Source organism: Phoxinus phoxinus, assembly GCF_949152265.1.
Source record: "Phoxinus phoxinus genome assembly, chromosome: 2".
NCBI classification, from domain to species: domain Eukaryota; kingdom Metazoa; phylum Chordata; class Actinopteri; order Cypriniformes; family Leuciscidae; genus Phoxinus; species Phoxinus phoxinus.
In genome coordinates, this window is record NC_136877.1 from 41,157,413 (window position 1) to 41,172,998 (window position 15,586).

The following is a 15,586-nucleotide window of genomic DNA, read 5'->3' on the forward strand; positions in this document are numbered from 1 at the left end:
AAACGTAATTTGATCTAAGACTGGAGATTGCACAGGAAAGTAAAGTGAGTGAGTGAAAGCAATTGGGACATGATTTGGTGTCGTGCTAGACCTAATTTAAATATTATGCAGGAAACAGAAATCCGATCGGTTATCCAGATAAAGAGGCTACTTATTTTGAACAAATGTAAACGCACTGTGTCCTGATTGGCTAATGATCCGATCTGCTTGACCGCATGTTAATGCCAAGTGTAAACGCAATCAATCAATCAATCAATCCTGGATGAAACTATCAATTTTGAGTTTTAAAACTATACAATTCTGGGTTTCCATGTTTTATGGGGACTTTTCATAGATATAATGATTTTTATTCTGTACAAATTGTATATTCTATCTCCTAACCCTAACTCTATCCCTGAACATAACCCTCACATAACCAAAAAACATTCTGCATTTTCATAAAATAAAATAAATTGATTTTTATGCCTTCAATGCCTTTGTTGATGCCAGAGGTCAAAGGAGAATGCCAGACTGTTTTGAGCTGATAGAAAGGCAACACTAACTCAAATAACCACTTTTGATTTGAGCGTCTCTGAAAGCACAATACGTCAAACCTTGAAGCAGATGGACTACAGCAGCAGATCACCACACCTGATGCCACTCCTGTTAGATAAGAACAGGGAACTGAAGCTACAATTTGCACGGACTCACCAAAATTGAACAATAGAAGATTTGATAAAATGTTGCCTGGTCTGATGGGTGTCATCGCACAATGTCACACAGCTCAAATCATCTCAAACTGGTTTCTTGAACATGACAATGAGTTCTCTATACTCAAATGGCCTCCACAGTCACCAGATCTCAATCGAATAGAGCACCTTTGAGATGTGGTGGAATGGGAGATTCACATCATGGATGTGCAGCCGGCAAATCTGCAGCAACTGCATGATGTGAATGTGTAAATATATATAAATATCTATTTCATTTATTTTAGGATCATATTTTTAGGTTGTACATTTTTAAATGCATTTTTTTTTTAAATGTTTTATTTTATTTGTTACATTTTTTTTGAACATATTTTTAGGTACCACAAAAATATTTTTAAATGCAAAAAAAAATTGTGGGCTAAAATATAACCCAGACATGTTCTTTTACACGCTTTGTGTGATTCACCCTAGTAGGTTTGATTGTCAGTCTTGAGTGCTAGTTAGTGGTTTTATGCATCAGAAGTCACAGCAACGCTCTACTGCCATCTCTGTCTGTTGTTTTGGTGTCATGCTGAGTTCATGCCACTCTTGTCTGGTTGTTGAAGCTTCTCTTGAGCATTGTGGCTGGTTCAATCCTCATGAAACCTAAATCGTTTCAAGAGTCGAGCAGAACATGAGCTGGATTTGATTAATTTGCTGATATTTTGAAGTGTTACTCCCTAAACCAATATATAGAGGAAAGCCACATAAGGGGACAGGAGCACACGGTTACAGCAACAGCGCTGTGGTTTTCCCACATGGCACTGTTTAACCATCAGAGGTCAGGTTCAGGCAAAAGGCATCCAAACAAACACAAAACATTTTCAGATAAACATATACTTCTCAAGATATTCTATATCAGCTTTTCATTCCCTTTTTCCTAAATCTTTTTTTGCTGTTTTTGCCTTTAATGTTTGCTTTTTCTTTGTCTTGAAACTGGTTAGTTTATTTATCTTATACATAATTAATATGCAAGAAAATGTATGTGCACATAGATCAATTTTATTGCTTTCAAAGCTCAGGAGGCAATGAACATCTCAGTTATGTTTTATTTGTGTCAATCTAGCCTCAGATGTCAGTTGTCTTGTGAGAAACTAGAGACACAAATTAGTCAATAATTGACATACTGAAGGAATACAGAGTTACTAATTACTGTAAATCGACAGCTCAATTAGTTATTGTAAGAATTAAAGGAGAAATGTTTGAGTTCATATTAGGAGCTCTGACTTTTGGTATCTGAGGATAGTTTGAGACACTGCTTTTCCACAGTCGGGCGAACGGTAAGGAACGGTTCCAGTTATGTTTTCACTTGAGCCTGGTTCGGCACGGCACGATTACAAACCGTTCTTGACCCGGAGTTCTCAGCACGATTGGGATGGTTGGCACCGTTGCCTGGCTACCAGTTTTTCTGTAGCTGGCTAAGTGGGCTATTTGAGTAAAAAAAGCTATTTACATCTCATAGCATCAGTAAACTAATGCGATACCAAGGCAACGACTGGCACATTTGTATTACATTCCAAAGAGCTCCGTTATCAACCCAACAGTGGAAAATGAAACCATATCAGTACCGGCTGACCCGGATCGGCACGGAATGGAACGGTTAAGCAAAGAGAACGGTTTGGCCCGACAGTGGAAAAGTGAGATTAACTGCAGGAAATATGATGAGACTACAGTCTACATATGCTCTCTGTTTAATCTCAATGCTGCGAAAAATGTATATACTGTATGACAGAAACATTATTTGTGATTTTCCTTTCCTATTAGCTAACATCTGTGTCTCTGGTCTTGTTTTCTCTCTAGAACAGATTTTTGTGTCCACAAAGATGAGCCTTGTGACACAGTTGGTGAGTATGTCTGGCTGAACTGCTCTTTTTTGTTGAATGCTTCTCATAGTTTCTTCGTGGAATGTAAAATACCTAAAAAAAATACAATAGAATATCTCTTGCAATCTGTAAAAAGCCAAAATCTAAAAGTCCTTTAAGCCACAAAAGGACGTTACAGTGATTTTAGCACAATAGCAACACTGTAGCAACCACCCATAATGACCAATGAGCTTAACGGTCTTCAAAACATGTAAAAAATATTTGTAATATTTTGTAATACTTAAAAAAAATTTTTTCAAAAAAAGTGCCCCTATTATGATTTTTCGAATATTACCTTTCATGCTGTGTGTAATAGCTGTCTGTGACTGTAAACGGCCTTCAAAATTGTAAAGTCGAAAGTGCGAAAGTAAACAGTTATTGGGTCTCATTCACTAATTATTGCATGGATTATTTAAGCACAGAAGAACTTCTCACGAAAATCTCTGTCTAATTCACAAGAAGTTCGTACGCACATGAATTTGTTCTTAAAATCGTTCTGTGAATTCTATTCTAAATGAGCAGCCATGTGCAAGAGGTTAGTTATTTGCATAAAACACACCCAAACATCTCAATATGTTGGGTTTTCCGCATACGCTTTCCTATCAGCCTTTCGCCACTCTTGTCAAACTTGCCGCTGTTTGCAGACGTGCTCTCGCCCGAACCTCGAGCAATGCCAAGTGTGCCATTCTCATACAGACCCAGATTAACAGACCTCTTATTAGCCAGCTGTACATGTGCGTATTTCTGCGTTATTCCGCATTAACCTCGCAGATGAAGCTATAACACAGCTTTTCTTGCTCTTTAAATGTATATGATGAAATTAAGATGAAATTTAATTCGGACATACATAATGTACATCAAACTGATTAGCGTATCACTGAGAAACGTCCTGCTCAGTCGTCTTTGCGATGGAGGTTCTGGTTGAATAGCTAGTTCTTCCAATGTATCGTCATTGCACGCTCGGATTGATATGGTAAAATTGACGCCATCGTTGCTGTCAGTGTGTACAATTGATGAGCTTTAGGAAGCCTCCGAAGCTGAAATTCAGTTATGGTAATGGTCATTTTGTTTCCTACATGCGCTGTAAGCGGAAGACCAATCACAACAGACTGGGCCGTCTGGCCAATCAGAGCAGAGTAGCTCACGGAAAGAAGGGATTTAGAGAGACTGAATGAGAGTTATTGAAATATTTTGTGATGTGCAATGTTTATTATGAGAAAATGAAAGTGTTTTTTGACCTTTGGTGCAAGTAAACCTGTAGTAGGAGACCTCCAAAACATAATTAGGAACCTTTAAAATAGCATACTTTTTAAAAATATATATTTTAGGTTCTAATTTTTAAATGCAAAATTTCATTAAAACATTTTTGGGGGTGAAATATGACCCAAACATATACACAAACCTCAAAAAATTCAAAAAATAAAATAATAAATTAGATGTTTTTATTAAATACACAAAATGGTCTTGTAAAACCTAAATTTAGAAGTATTTTAAACCATAGGACAGGGATAGGCAACTCTGGTCCTGGAGGGCCACTGTCCTGCAGAGTTTAGCTCCAACCCTAGTTTAACACACCTGAACAAGGCAATCAATGTTTTCAGGATTACTAGATAGATACAGGCAGGTGAGCTGTTGTCAGAGCTGAAGCTAAACTCAGCCGGACAATGGCCCTAGGACCGGAGTTGCCTATCCCTGCCATAGGAGGACATATGTTACAGTTGCACCACCGCAATCACCCAGAACAAAGTAGAATCCTGAGCTTAACATGGGCAAGCACTTACAATTTCTTCAGAAAATGTAAAAATGAAAAGCAGTTTATGTGTTAAAGTTCTTCAGGTCATCCTTATACAACTATTTCTTCTTTATAAATCTGTTGAGCTTTTTGATATGGACCATTAAGCATTCTGACATATTCCCATCAGTATTCAGTCATTGATGGAGAAACACAAAAACAAGAGATAATTGTTTGCTCAATTATATAAACATGCCTTTGGGTCTTGAGAACGTCAGTCCATGACTTTTTAATCCAAAGTTTTCATCATTGCAACTTTGATTTCTCCTAAACTCAGAACAGATCTCAGAACCTCAGGCGATCCGTGAGTCCTGGCCACCTGCCGTTTTCACATTTCTCTGTGTGGGGCATTTGAATATAGTTGTGTCACTTCCCCTCCCCTGACCCCTTGGATTTCAGCCATTCAACAGCAAAGCCAGGTGACTCATATTCACCCAGCATACCCTTCTTTAGCCTGGGGAATGCACATTGAACTGTGATCTGCTCTTGAGCTCTGTTCCAAAACTGCAACATTGTAAACTTTTGTGGCTTTCTTCTTTTTAGAGAGGTAGCTATTTAATAAGACAGTATCCTATTAGAAATTAAACCTCATACACTACTGTTCAAAAGTTTGGGTTTGGTAAGCTTTGCAATACTAAAAATAGGCCTAAGTCTCTGTTGCTCACCAAGCCAGCATTTATTTTTTGTCAAAAATAGAGTAAAAACAGTATAATTGTAAAATTGTCATGATCCCAGCCTGGGGTTCCCTGTTTTGTGTTAGGACTTTTATGTTGAAGTGTTTTCTTTTGGAGTTCAAAGGTACAGCACGCACATCCAAAACAATAAAACTGGGTGCTGGGCAGACAAGTAATTAGCAAAGGTAAACAATGAGTCCGGACACCAGAAAATGCTCCTTAGCAAATTTAATGATTGCTCACCGCGTGTAACGTTTCGTTGTAACGTTGTTTTCTTTTGCCATTGTTTGTTCTGCAGAATATTACGAGATTGAAAAATGTAAAAAAATGTAATACGTTTACACAACAAGAAGAAAAGGGCTGTGTATGAGAGAGGACAACTACAAGACAAAATCTTGCTATGTCAGTGCAAGTAAAAGTTGTAAAACTGGATGTGTCAGTTTTACCTGGATTTACTTTTGTTAAAGGAATAGTTCACTTTAAAATGAAAATTCTGTCATCATATACTCACCCTCATGTTGTTTCAAACCTGTATGAATTTCTTTCCTCTGCTGAACACAAAGGAAGATATTTAGAAGAATGTCAGTAAACAGACAGTTTCTGGGTCCCATTGACTTCCATAGTATATTTTTTTCCTACTATGGAAGTCAATGGGACCCAGAAACTGTCTGGTTACTGACATTCTTCTAAATATCTTCCTTTGTGTTCAGCAGAGGAAAGAAATTCATACAGGTTTGAAACAACTTAAGGGTGAGTATATGATGACAGAATTTTCATTTTAAAGTGAACTATTCCTTTAAGTTTGTTTGAATAAATGTTTGCTGCTTCTGGATCCTACTCTTGTTCCTCTGAAACAGCCACCGTTACCTTTTTTAAAATATTAATTAATGAAGAAATAGAAAGGTCAAAGGAACAGCATTTATTTGAAATAGAAATCTTTTGTAACAATATAAATGTATTTTACTGTCACGTTTGAGCAATTGAATGCATCCTTAATAAAAGTCTTACTGATCCCAAACTTTTAAACGATAGGGTACACAAGTGATTTGAAATGTCTAGACAAAAAAAAAATATAGATTAGAGTTTGCTAATGGAAAAAAAGCAAACAACAATAGTAATTTTTTTTATAAAACTTACATACTTTTACCAATATTTTGTTGTTGCCATTTGATGAATTATAAGTGTTTTTATATTTAAAAAAGTACTCTCTACAAAGGACACATGCCATACTACGTACATTTTGACCAAAAAAGTATGTTAAAAGGTTTGGCTGGCTGGTATGGCTAAATTTGCCCCTGCTGGTGGATGCTGTTACTTCACTATCCCTTACTCCAATCTTACTCCATTAACAGACATTCAGAAGTTGTTGTGTTTTCTGATTAGTCAATTCAGATTTTTTTCGTAGCTAAATTAATGCATTCAGTTCCCTTTTAAGGGGAAAAAAGAGCTTTGTGCATTTATTAGGTTCTGTGATTTGTTTGCATGACATTCATAGCATAACTAACTAATTTACCTATATTGCTTAAAAAACTGCAGATTCTATATTTTTCAAACTGCATTCAATTTCAAACACACAGGAAATACATACTTTGAAATGACACATTTTATGAACAGAATCACAGAAAACAGAACGAAAAGTCAATGTCATTAAATAAATGTGTTAATGGCATTAGATTTTTTTATGGTGAATATATTTAATTAATTGCATGTGTTAACCTAATTCTAAAAATAAAAACAGTTTTGCAAGAAAATGGGATCGCTATTGGATTATATTCTCTGTGAAGGATGCATGCGATGCTGCCTGAATTTGGCCAAAAGAAGGTATATTAGACAACTCGGTCCTACTTTATATAGGTGTCTTTACTATGTAATAACACTAAAATGAATCAATTGATGCAATGCACTTATTGTGTACAGTACATACTGTACATGTTTTTATGTTGTACTTATATTAAAAAAAATACCTGGATGTAACATGCTGGTTTGTGTGAAAACAGCTTCACTGTTGTGTTTACTGCACTTAGTTATTGTTCTAGTTATTTACTAATAGCAGCTAATGAATTGGAAGTCAGAAAAAAAAAGGTGAATAGAACAGCTTTTGCATTGGGAGATTAATGCTGACTATGTAGGTTGTGGAACAAAGCCTTGGAGTGAAAGTCACTGTGACATTACGATCTCACACCCGACGCGTAGTGGTGTTTTCAAAGGTTCTGTTAAGTGAAAATTGGTCCATTCTGTTTCCAAACACACTTGGTAGAGTTGAGCTTTACTTTAGTGTCTGCATACCATGAGACCGTCATCACATCCAGAACGGATTGCAAGTATAGAAGCTACCTCAAGACCGTTTGTTCAGTTCCAGACAATTGGAGCGTGCCGTAATTGTTCGGGCATGATGGAAATACTTTGGTCACAGTGGTGCTATTATACAGCAACTGGGAAATGGTATCCCTAGAATGATGAGTTTGAGCGGACGTCTTTCTGTATGGGTGGCCCAGTTCCTTCAGGGGAACATTGACATCAACCGTGAAAAACTTGCAGTCTGTGGAGGCAGCCAAGCAAAGGCCTCTATGTCAAGACGCGTAAGATAAGCAGACTTTCTATTTCTGTTCCACGTCTTTGTTTCTGATTTAACACTTGCATGATGCAACTCACCAGTTATTTGACTGTATATGGTCTTTAGTCGATTGGTAGTAGAGTTAAAGTAACCAAGTAAAGTCTGGTGAGTATCTGTCAAATGTGAGCATTTGGCATGACGGCAAAGACTCACAAAGACCCAATAGTAAAAGCGATGACCTCACAAATATCAACATAAACCCATTTTGTGCCCCACCAGCAGTGTTGACTTAAGAAAACAGACATTTTCATCTTAGGAAATAGTTTAAAGTTAGGGTAGGCAGTTTTCGGAGAGGCTAGTAATTGCAAGCTCTCTTTGAAAGCATAAGATCCCACCCTTCCTTCAGAGCGTCTCCAAACCCACTCCTCCTCCTTCAGAACACATGAACGCACACAGCTGGGAGCAAAGAAAAGCGTCACAAGAGACAACGTTAAACTACCTCATGTCTCAAAGCACATAACATTACAATAATAATGAACATAAACAATTACCTGACTGCTGCAGATTCATTCCGGCGTTAATACTGTTGCCAATGAATTGCATAAATTCGAGTCATGAACTGGTCTGAGTATAACGTCACAGGTTTCCATCTCTTCAAAATTACAGTGTTAAAATGACAATGTTTTTGCAGCAAATCACCTACCCTACCTTTTAAAACTGTGTTTGCAAAATCACAATGTGATACATTTGCATTTTAAAATGTTAAAACGAGAGCTGCATTTAACTTAAACTAATTTATTTTATTATTTTATTTTATTGAGCACAATTTAATTCAACATGTGTTGCCCAAAGTCACAATCTAAAACAATGAAACGGCACTAAGACATAGTAGCAATTGAAACCCTTTTGTGAAAGTTCCAAATAGTATTCAAAAGTTGTGATTTTAACCTGATTTTAAAAATAGCCAATGGATTTGACAGATCTATCAGAGAGAGGGAGATCATTCCAGAGCTTGAGACCCACTCTGGAGAAGTCCGTCACCCTTATGTTTACGTTTTGTCCTGGCAAAACAGAGGAGATTTTGATTCTCCAATCTCAGGGGTCTATGGAGTGTAGACTAACAACATACTGGAAAGAAAAAGAGGAGCTACTGTAGAGCCTTAAAACAAGTATGAGTTTCTTACATTAACCTTTTTACACCAATCTTTTTGCACGTTTCAACGTCATGGTTAAAGATACACACATTTTTTGTCGAATCAGTAAGATCAAAAGTAAGCACAAATTAACTTTGTTTAGGCTGCTGTTTTTTTGCTGATTTCCAAAAACATGGTTTGGAAAAAAAATATGTAAACCTTTTTCCCTCCGGATTATGCAATACTGGAAATAATCTGAATAATTACTTATAATGACAAAACGGATAATTTCCCCCCCATTTTGAAGCTCATTATGAATTACCTGGGTTAATAGGCCAAATGTGCTTATGGGATTGCTGCAAAATAAATATTTGCCAAAAAATTTAATGAAAACACTGTGTAGCATCATCATTGTTGTATTTCTCCCTGTCCCATTTAATTGCACGTTTAACCGTCTGGAATCACCGTTTGAACTCGGTTAAAGGTTGTAATTAAACGAGAGGAAGTTCCCCATTCAGTCAGGTACGTAGGAGGAGTGGAGACGCCTTGTCTTGGAGATCATTCAGAGCAGAAGTCTGTGTTTAAATGGAGCTCCTCTCTTTTCAGCTGATGTACAAGGATCCCATTGAGATACGATTTGATTGAGAAGGGATAAGCTCATACCTCAGGCTTAATGTCTCCCATCTCAGATTCACTTCCTGGCTTTTGAAGTCTCTGTTTCTTTGAGTTCTTCACCCTGAGCAATGGTCCACAACTCATGTGAGATCTGATATGAGAGGTTTAACTTTTATGGCTGCCCCACAAGACTGAGTCAAGAGGGAAACCGGACCTGACTTGGAGATTGGAGATTGACACATTTGTTTTGTCTGTTAAATAAATGTAAACTTTAGAGAAAATCGGAGGATATTTCCTCGTTGCTTTACTCCGATATTTCCAGGTACAACTAAAACAAGCATTTTTTTTAAATAACGGTCACATTCAATAAAGTGTCCCTATTATGCTTTTTAGAATATTACCGTAGCTGTTAGTGAACGTAAAATGTCTGCCAAGTTTTAAAGATCCAAATTCACAATAAATAAACTTATTGTCTCTTAAAAGAAAGAAATGATCGTGAATAAGGTCTACTTTGAACCACCCTCAAACACTGACTACGTTTACATGCTGTTAAAATTCGGGTTAAAGGTCACTATTCGGGTTTCTGAAACATTCGGGATAACCCGTTTACATGCGTGAGCAGAGAGAGTTACTCCTGTATACATGGAATGTGTAATCAGTCGCCAATATCCCGATGTAAACAGCGACGCACGGTTAGCGTCTGGACGTACGGACAACATTAAGACGCAATGCGTCATTTCCCATTCTTTTTCCTGTATCCAAAGACAGTACAACAACAGCAGCAGCAGGCGGATAATGAGTAGTTTGGGGCAGATAGCGATAGTCTTTGTTTGCGCTTTGGCGCTGGTACTGATCCACCAGCAGCACTTGACACTACTGTGCCTCGTGGTCTTTATTAATAGAAGGAGAGAAATTGAGCAAGAGATGGGAAATGTAGCTGGAGCTGTGCCACACATATAAAGAAATTGGTCTCCTCCTCACTCCAAAAGTGCTGTGCTGCGTCTCGCCATGTTAACCTCGACTTGTTTACTTCCGCTATACTGCACGCGGGGTTTTTTTATGCTTGGTCTTTTGAGTAGAGACGGCGCATAAAAAAACCCCGCGTGCAGTATTCCTTGCGAATAGAACATGCGCAGAACACACATTTTGATGGGGATATGCCGAAACGCGTTTACAAGACCAAATATTCGGGTTAGAAAAGGGGTACTCCAGGTATAATATCCCGGTTTTTAAAAACCGGGATATGAGCATATCCGGGTTTTTGTCGGTGTTTACATGGCCGTGCGCGACCGGGTTATTGCTAATATCCCGGTTTTGAACGGGTTATTGGCTGCATGTAAACGTAGTCACTGTAGTCCTAGCGGAGGCCTGGAAGAGTTTGGTTCATGATGTCGACATGTCGAGAAGACGCTGTTTTTTAGCCCTGTGGAATCAGATCCATTTTGCATGCACTTCCAATGGACGAGGACTCGTGCTGGAATTGATACGGTAAAACTGGTCCCATTTGTTATTGTTTCGTATCACTGTCTATACAAGTTCTGAGGAAGATCTGGAGCTGAAATTCAGATGTAATGGAAGAATGGTAATTTCCAACACACGCTGTAGACTATTCACAACAGACTGGGCCATCTGACCAATCAGAGCAGACTAGGATCTTGGAAAGTAGGGTTAAGTTAAGATATTAAATCCTTTATCGAACCTTTTTCAGACACTGTGAGAGTAGAATAAATGTTCCTATTTAAAATAAATTCATCATATTCATCATATTCATTCATTACAAATTCTGACTATCATGTAACTTACCGGTAGTTCCTGCTTGGCTGTACAAATGCAAGTAACACTGTTGCTTGGGTTTTGCTATAGGGTTGCTATGTTGATCTGGCCCATGTAAAGGATCCCACCTTGTACAGTGTCTATTAAGGACAATTCACATTTTACCGACAGATGCAAACAACGGCAACGGACACTTCGTCAGGTTTTGTCGAATCAGTGTGTTACCCTTGTCTCGTCTGTTGGCATTGGTTGGCGCTTGTATTCACAGATTGAACATGTTAAATTTGCATTTGTGGGGTCGATGAATTTCTGAGAACTTGGTCGCCATCTGTTGGTGCAGTGTGGGTTGGCCTTTAAAAGCATTCACCCCCTCAGACTCTGTTTTGCAATGTTTTGTTAGGTTACAGAATAAAAATTTTAGCCACTGATGAACAGGAAAAAAATATTATTTTCATGTCAAAGTGAAAACATACAAAGTGACTCAATTGTTTGTAGATTATAAGTATTCATAAATATTCAAATCATCACTGCCACAGCCAATCGATCAAATCATTTACTGTAGTATGAATAAACCTTTTGATGATCAGTGTTGTGGCAATATTTGTAGAAGTTTGTTTCCATTTTGACATGAAAAGCTTGTTGTTGATTAGTTTAGATAAAAAGCCGAATTAAATCCTTTGTGATTCAGTGTTTTAAACCAATAGGTGAAAATATTAAAAACGTATTATGCAATACTTAATACTTAATGGGACAGGGTTTAAATTAAGACAGGAGTAGGACTTAATCTAGAATAGTTAATCATGTCTTAATCTGTCTTACAGAGAGCCATTTTTTTAAGTACAGATTAGTTACACCTGGACTATGGAGTCCTGAACTAAAATAAATAAGATTAAATTAAAACCAACTGTGCTAATCTGAATTAGCATGACAGAGGTTGCCTATAAAACATGGAATGAACCAAGAAAAGCTTAAAATTGCATGGAACTGAGAAGCAAATCCAATGAAACAAAAATTCACTAACAAGAGAAAATAATTTTTAAGCAAGCTAAATAATCTGCACACACCAGCTATGGAATAAAAGAAAAGAAATGCCGGGAAATCTGTTTGTAATGATATATATAAAATCAACGATGTACAACTAGAATCAATGGTGTTCATTAACAATGAATGGTTTGCATTTAAAATGAATTATTTAAATAACTCTGATTAATCCTTCTAGTTTATTTCTGTGATTTACATAACAAACTTCTTTCTACTTTCTTTACACATGTGGTGTTCAGTGTTGGCAGTCTAGAAGCAATACTGGTTTCAATTAGAGTACCACCATAGTGGTACATATTAATACAAACAGAACTTTTAGTGGCAGGTCCTCGGTCCAAGCACAGACTCAACACTTCACCACAATGGTAACCCAAAAAAGACTAAAATAACATAAACTTTTAAATACCAACATATAATTGAACATTAGACATTAACAAGTCTCTCCGTTTTCTCATCTTGCTAAAAAAAAAAAAAAAAAGCATAACACATCACTTTATTTAAAAATGTACAATTCGGCCCTGTGCAAAGCATGATGGGAAGTGAATGTCCTGTACGACTGGGTTACTAGTTTGAAACATATTTCAAAATGAAAACATCAAGTGAAGTCAAAGAGTGACCATTTCAAGTCAGTTTAACATGAACCAATCACATTTGAACTAGAAACCCGGTACAATGGTGCAATGGTGTTAAAACAAAATTAAATGTTTAAATTAATATATGCATATGTATATATACATATACTGTATATGTGTGTGTGTGTGTGTGTGTGTGTGTGTGTGTGTGTGTGTGTGTGTGTGATCCAAGTAATGCATACGTCTTCTTTGAAACAAAGTTAATCTGAAGTTAAACCTGCCTCCGTTTAATTTAAGCCTCAATTTAGTCCTGGAGTAACTCTAGCCTTCCTCCAGGAAATCGGCTTATTAAACTCTGCACTAAACTAAATCTAGGACTATGTAAAGCCATGACAGAGAAAACTGATTTATGTTAATCTGGTTTAAAGGGCCATTTTAGTCTGGGACTGTCCGGGAAACCGCCCTAAGACATTTCTCCTCATATACAACCTTTTTGGCATAAAGCATTCTTTAAAATTGTTACGTGCTGCTATGTGTCATCCAAGGAACGAAGAACGGGACATGGAATGAATAACTAGATACATTTAATTAACACACGTAATATTCGACAATATTACTAATCTGGCTGCATTGACATTATTGTATGTCAACTAAACCGAGCTGGATGACATCACTGTTTTCTCCAGAGCTGCTGTGTAGATACATGACTGAATTAATAACTTTTGATATTTTTTTTTCAACGGAAATTAATCAACACTGAATTTACTTAAGCTGGACAATGTCATTATTTTCTTGTAGAGCTGCTGTACAGCCACAACAAACTGTGTTGCATTATTTTCATGTTATCACTGTAAAGCTGCTTTGAAACAATCTGCATTGTAAAAAGCTCTGTGTAAATAAAGGTGACTTGACAAGAAGCAAGAGCATACATCAAAACAACTAGCATAACATTAAATACTGGACAGTGAACTTATGAAAACTCAGGGCATATACAGTATACACAGGGAAAACAAAGGGAGCTACATGAAACACAGGTGAAACTAATTAGTAACTATGGGAACAAACTGGCACACATTAGGAAACTAGGTAACAATGCCTGGGAACACAGACAAATAGGAACAGGGATAACCAAACTAAAACACCATGAACTAAACCAAAACAGAACTACACATTACATTAGCCGCCCCCCCCCCCCCCCCCCCCCCTCCTGGAAAACGTGTCCTCGCACCGTAATAGTCCAACTGAGTTGGGATGGGCTCTGGAGGAGGACGTAGAGCAGGTAATTTCAATAATTCACAACCCTCAAAGTTTCAAAACTCTACTGAGTAGAGGTCTCATAGTTTTAAGGGTTGACCTCTTGTCTTGTACAAACAAACAAACATCCCTCAGGGATTTGGGATTTCCGTCGTGTCCTGACTTGGAAGTAGGTTGTTTAGTCATAATTAACAACTTCCTTTTCGGCTGTCCCACTTCGCTATGTTTATTGATTTGCTTCAATGAAGCCCCACGGCCGCGAGTTGAACTTTAAATCATGGTCTATCACTTACATTAAGCTGATGGCCACAAGAAACACCGTGATGAAATGTAAACCTAAAACGTTTGTGTAGGGTGTCAACAGCAAGTTTCCATTGCTCTGTTCTGCACTTCTGTTTTATATACATGGGAATGTGGGTTATGTGAGGAATAGTAAAGCATGTTGTTCTGGGTAATATGGAAACGATCCTGCCGTTCAGTTCTGTTGATCGTCTCCGTGGCTTTATAAGCCCCTCCTGCACAATAGGTTCAACATGCCGTTTCATGTTTTCTGTGGGCCGTTTGAGGGTTTGAGAGTGATGGTTCAGTGTGGGATTGTAAAACTGAAGCTTTATCGTGGAATCAGGTCATTAAGCTCAAGAAAATCCTCTGTAGACAGTTTTCACTGCACGTGTAACTTTTTTTGTAAATGTATTCCACAGTCAATCTTTGTGTTTTTAATATTCAAAAAGTGTCTGCGTTTTTCTTACACATATTAAATCATTTATTTTATAGTATACAATTTATTTGTTTGTTTTATCAATATATGCCTGATCAATAATGGAGTGTATTTCATTTATTATCATACTGTGGAGGAGAAACAATTGAGAAATTAAAGAAAATATGTTTTGTCACTTACCTTTTTAAATGCTTTTTGATTGAGTCTCACTGCTAGATAATATCCTGTACATTTTAAAATAAAGTAATAAAAAAGCAGTAAAATAGTATGAGATAAAGTATTAAACAAACAAATAAATAGTAAAATGGGTTGCAAATGTCATTCATTTTTTTTAATGACTGGGTTGACACCCAAACCTCGCTCTATATATATGTATACAGTATATACTGTATATATAAAGAGAGAGAGAGATAAAAGACAGAGGAGAGGATCCTGAATGGAATGTTTAAAGCAGCTGACCGAGAGCGCTCCTCACAACTAATAACAAAGCATTTGTCCCAGTTCAGCCAGGCCGCCCAGGCTGCTGAGCTGGTAGATTCGCTGTTCTTCTCCCGTCACGAAAGGGCTCAACTTGTGAATGCAATCCACTCTACATGTGCTAACGGCAAATTAACCCCAGATAAATAATCTGCAAAATATCTCCCGGCGCCGTGTATTTAGCCATGTCTTTCTGAGTCTGTCTGGCTGGACGCTTTAACTGTAAGCTATGGGGCCCGTGGCCATATTTGATCCAACAAGCGCTGAGTCAAATACAGCTGGTGATATCATCGCCCTGTCAATCTGTTTCATTTTTCTTTCTATCAACTGTAAAAAAAAAAAAAAAAAAAATCCAGGAAATTTACGGTAAAAAAAAAGCAGCTGTGGTTGCCAGAA

The 15,586-nt window shown here is 37.3% G+C and overlaps 1 protein-coding gene across 2 annotated transcripts in view; it reads left to right on the forward strand.

Moving 5' to 3' along the window:
- adamts17 (ADAM metallopeptidase with thrombospondin type 1 motif, 17) overlaps positions 1-15,586 on the forward strand; it is a 127,145-nt gene that overhangs the window by 29,140 nt on the left and 82,419 nt on the right. For both annotated transcript variants that reach the window (XM_079638183.1, XM_079638184.1), the window contains exon 7: positions 2,526-2,569. In XM_079638183.1, coding sequence (XP_079494309.1) covers positions 2,526-2,569 — 44 coding nt within the window. The remainder of the gene's footprint in view (positions 1-2,525; positions 2,570-15,586) is intronic.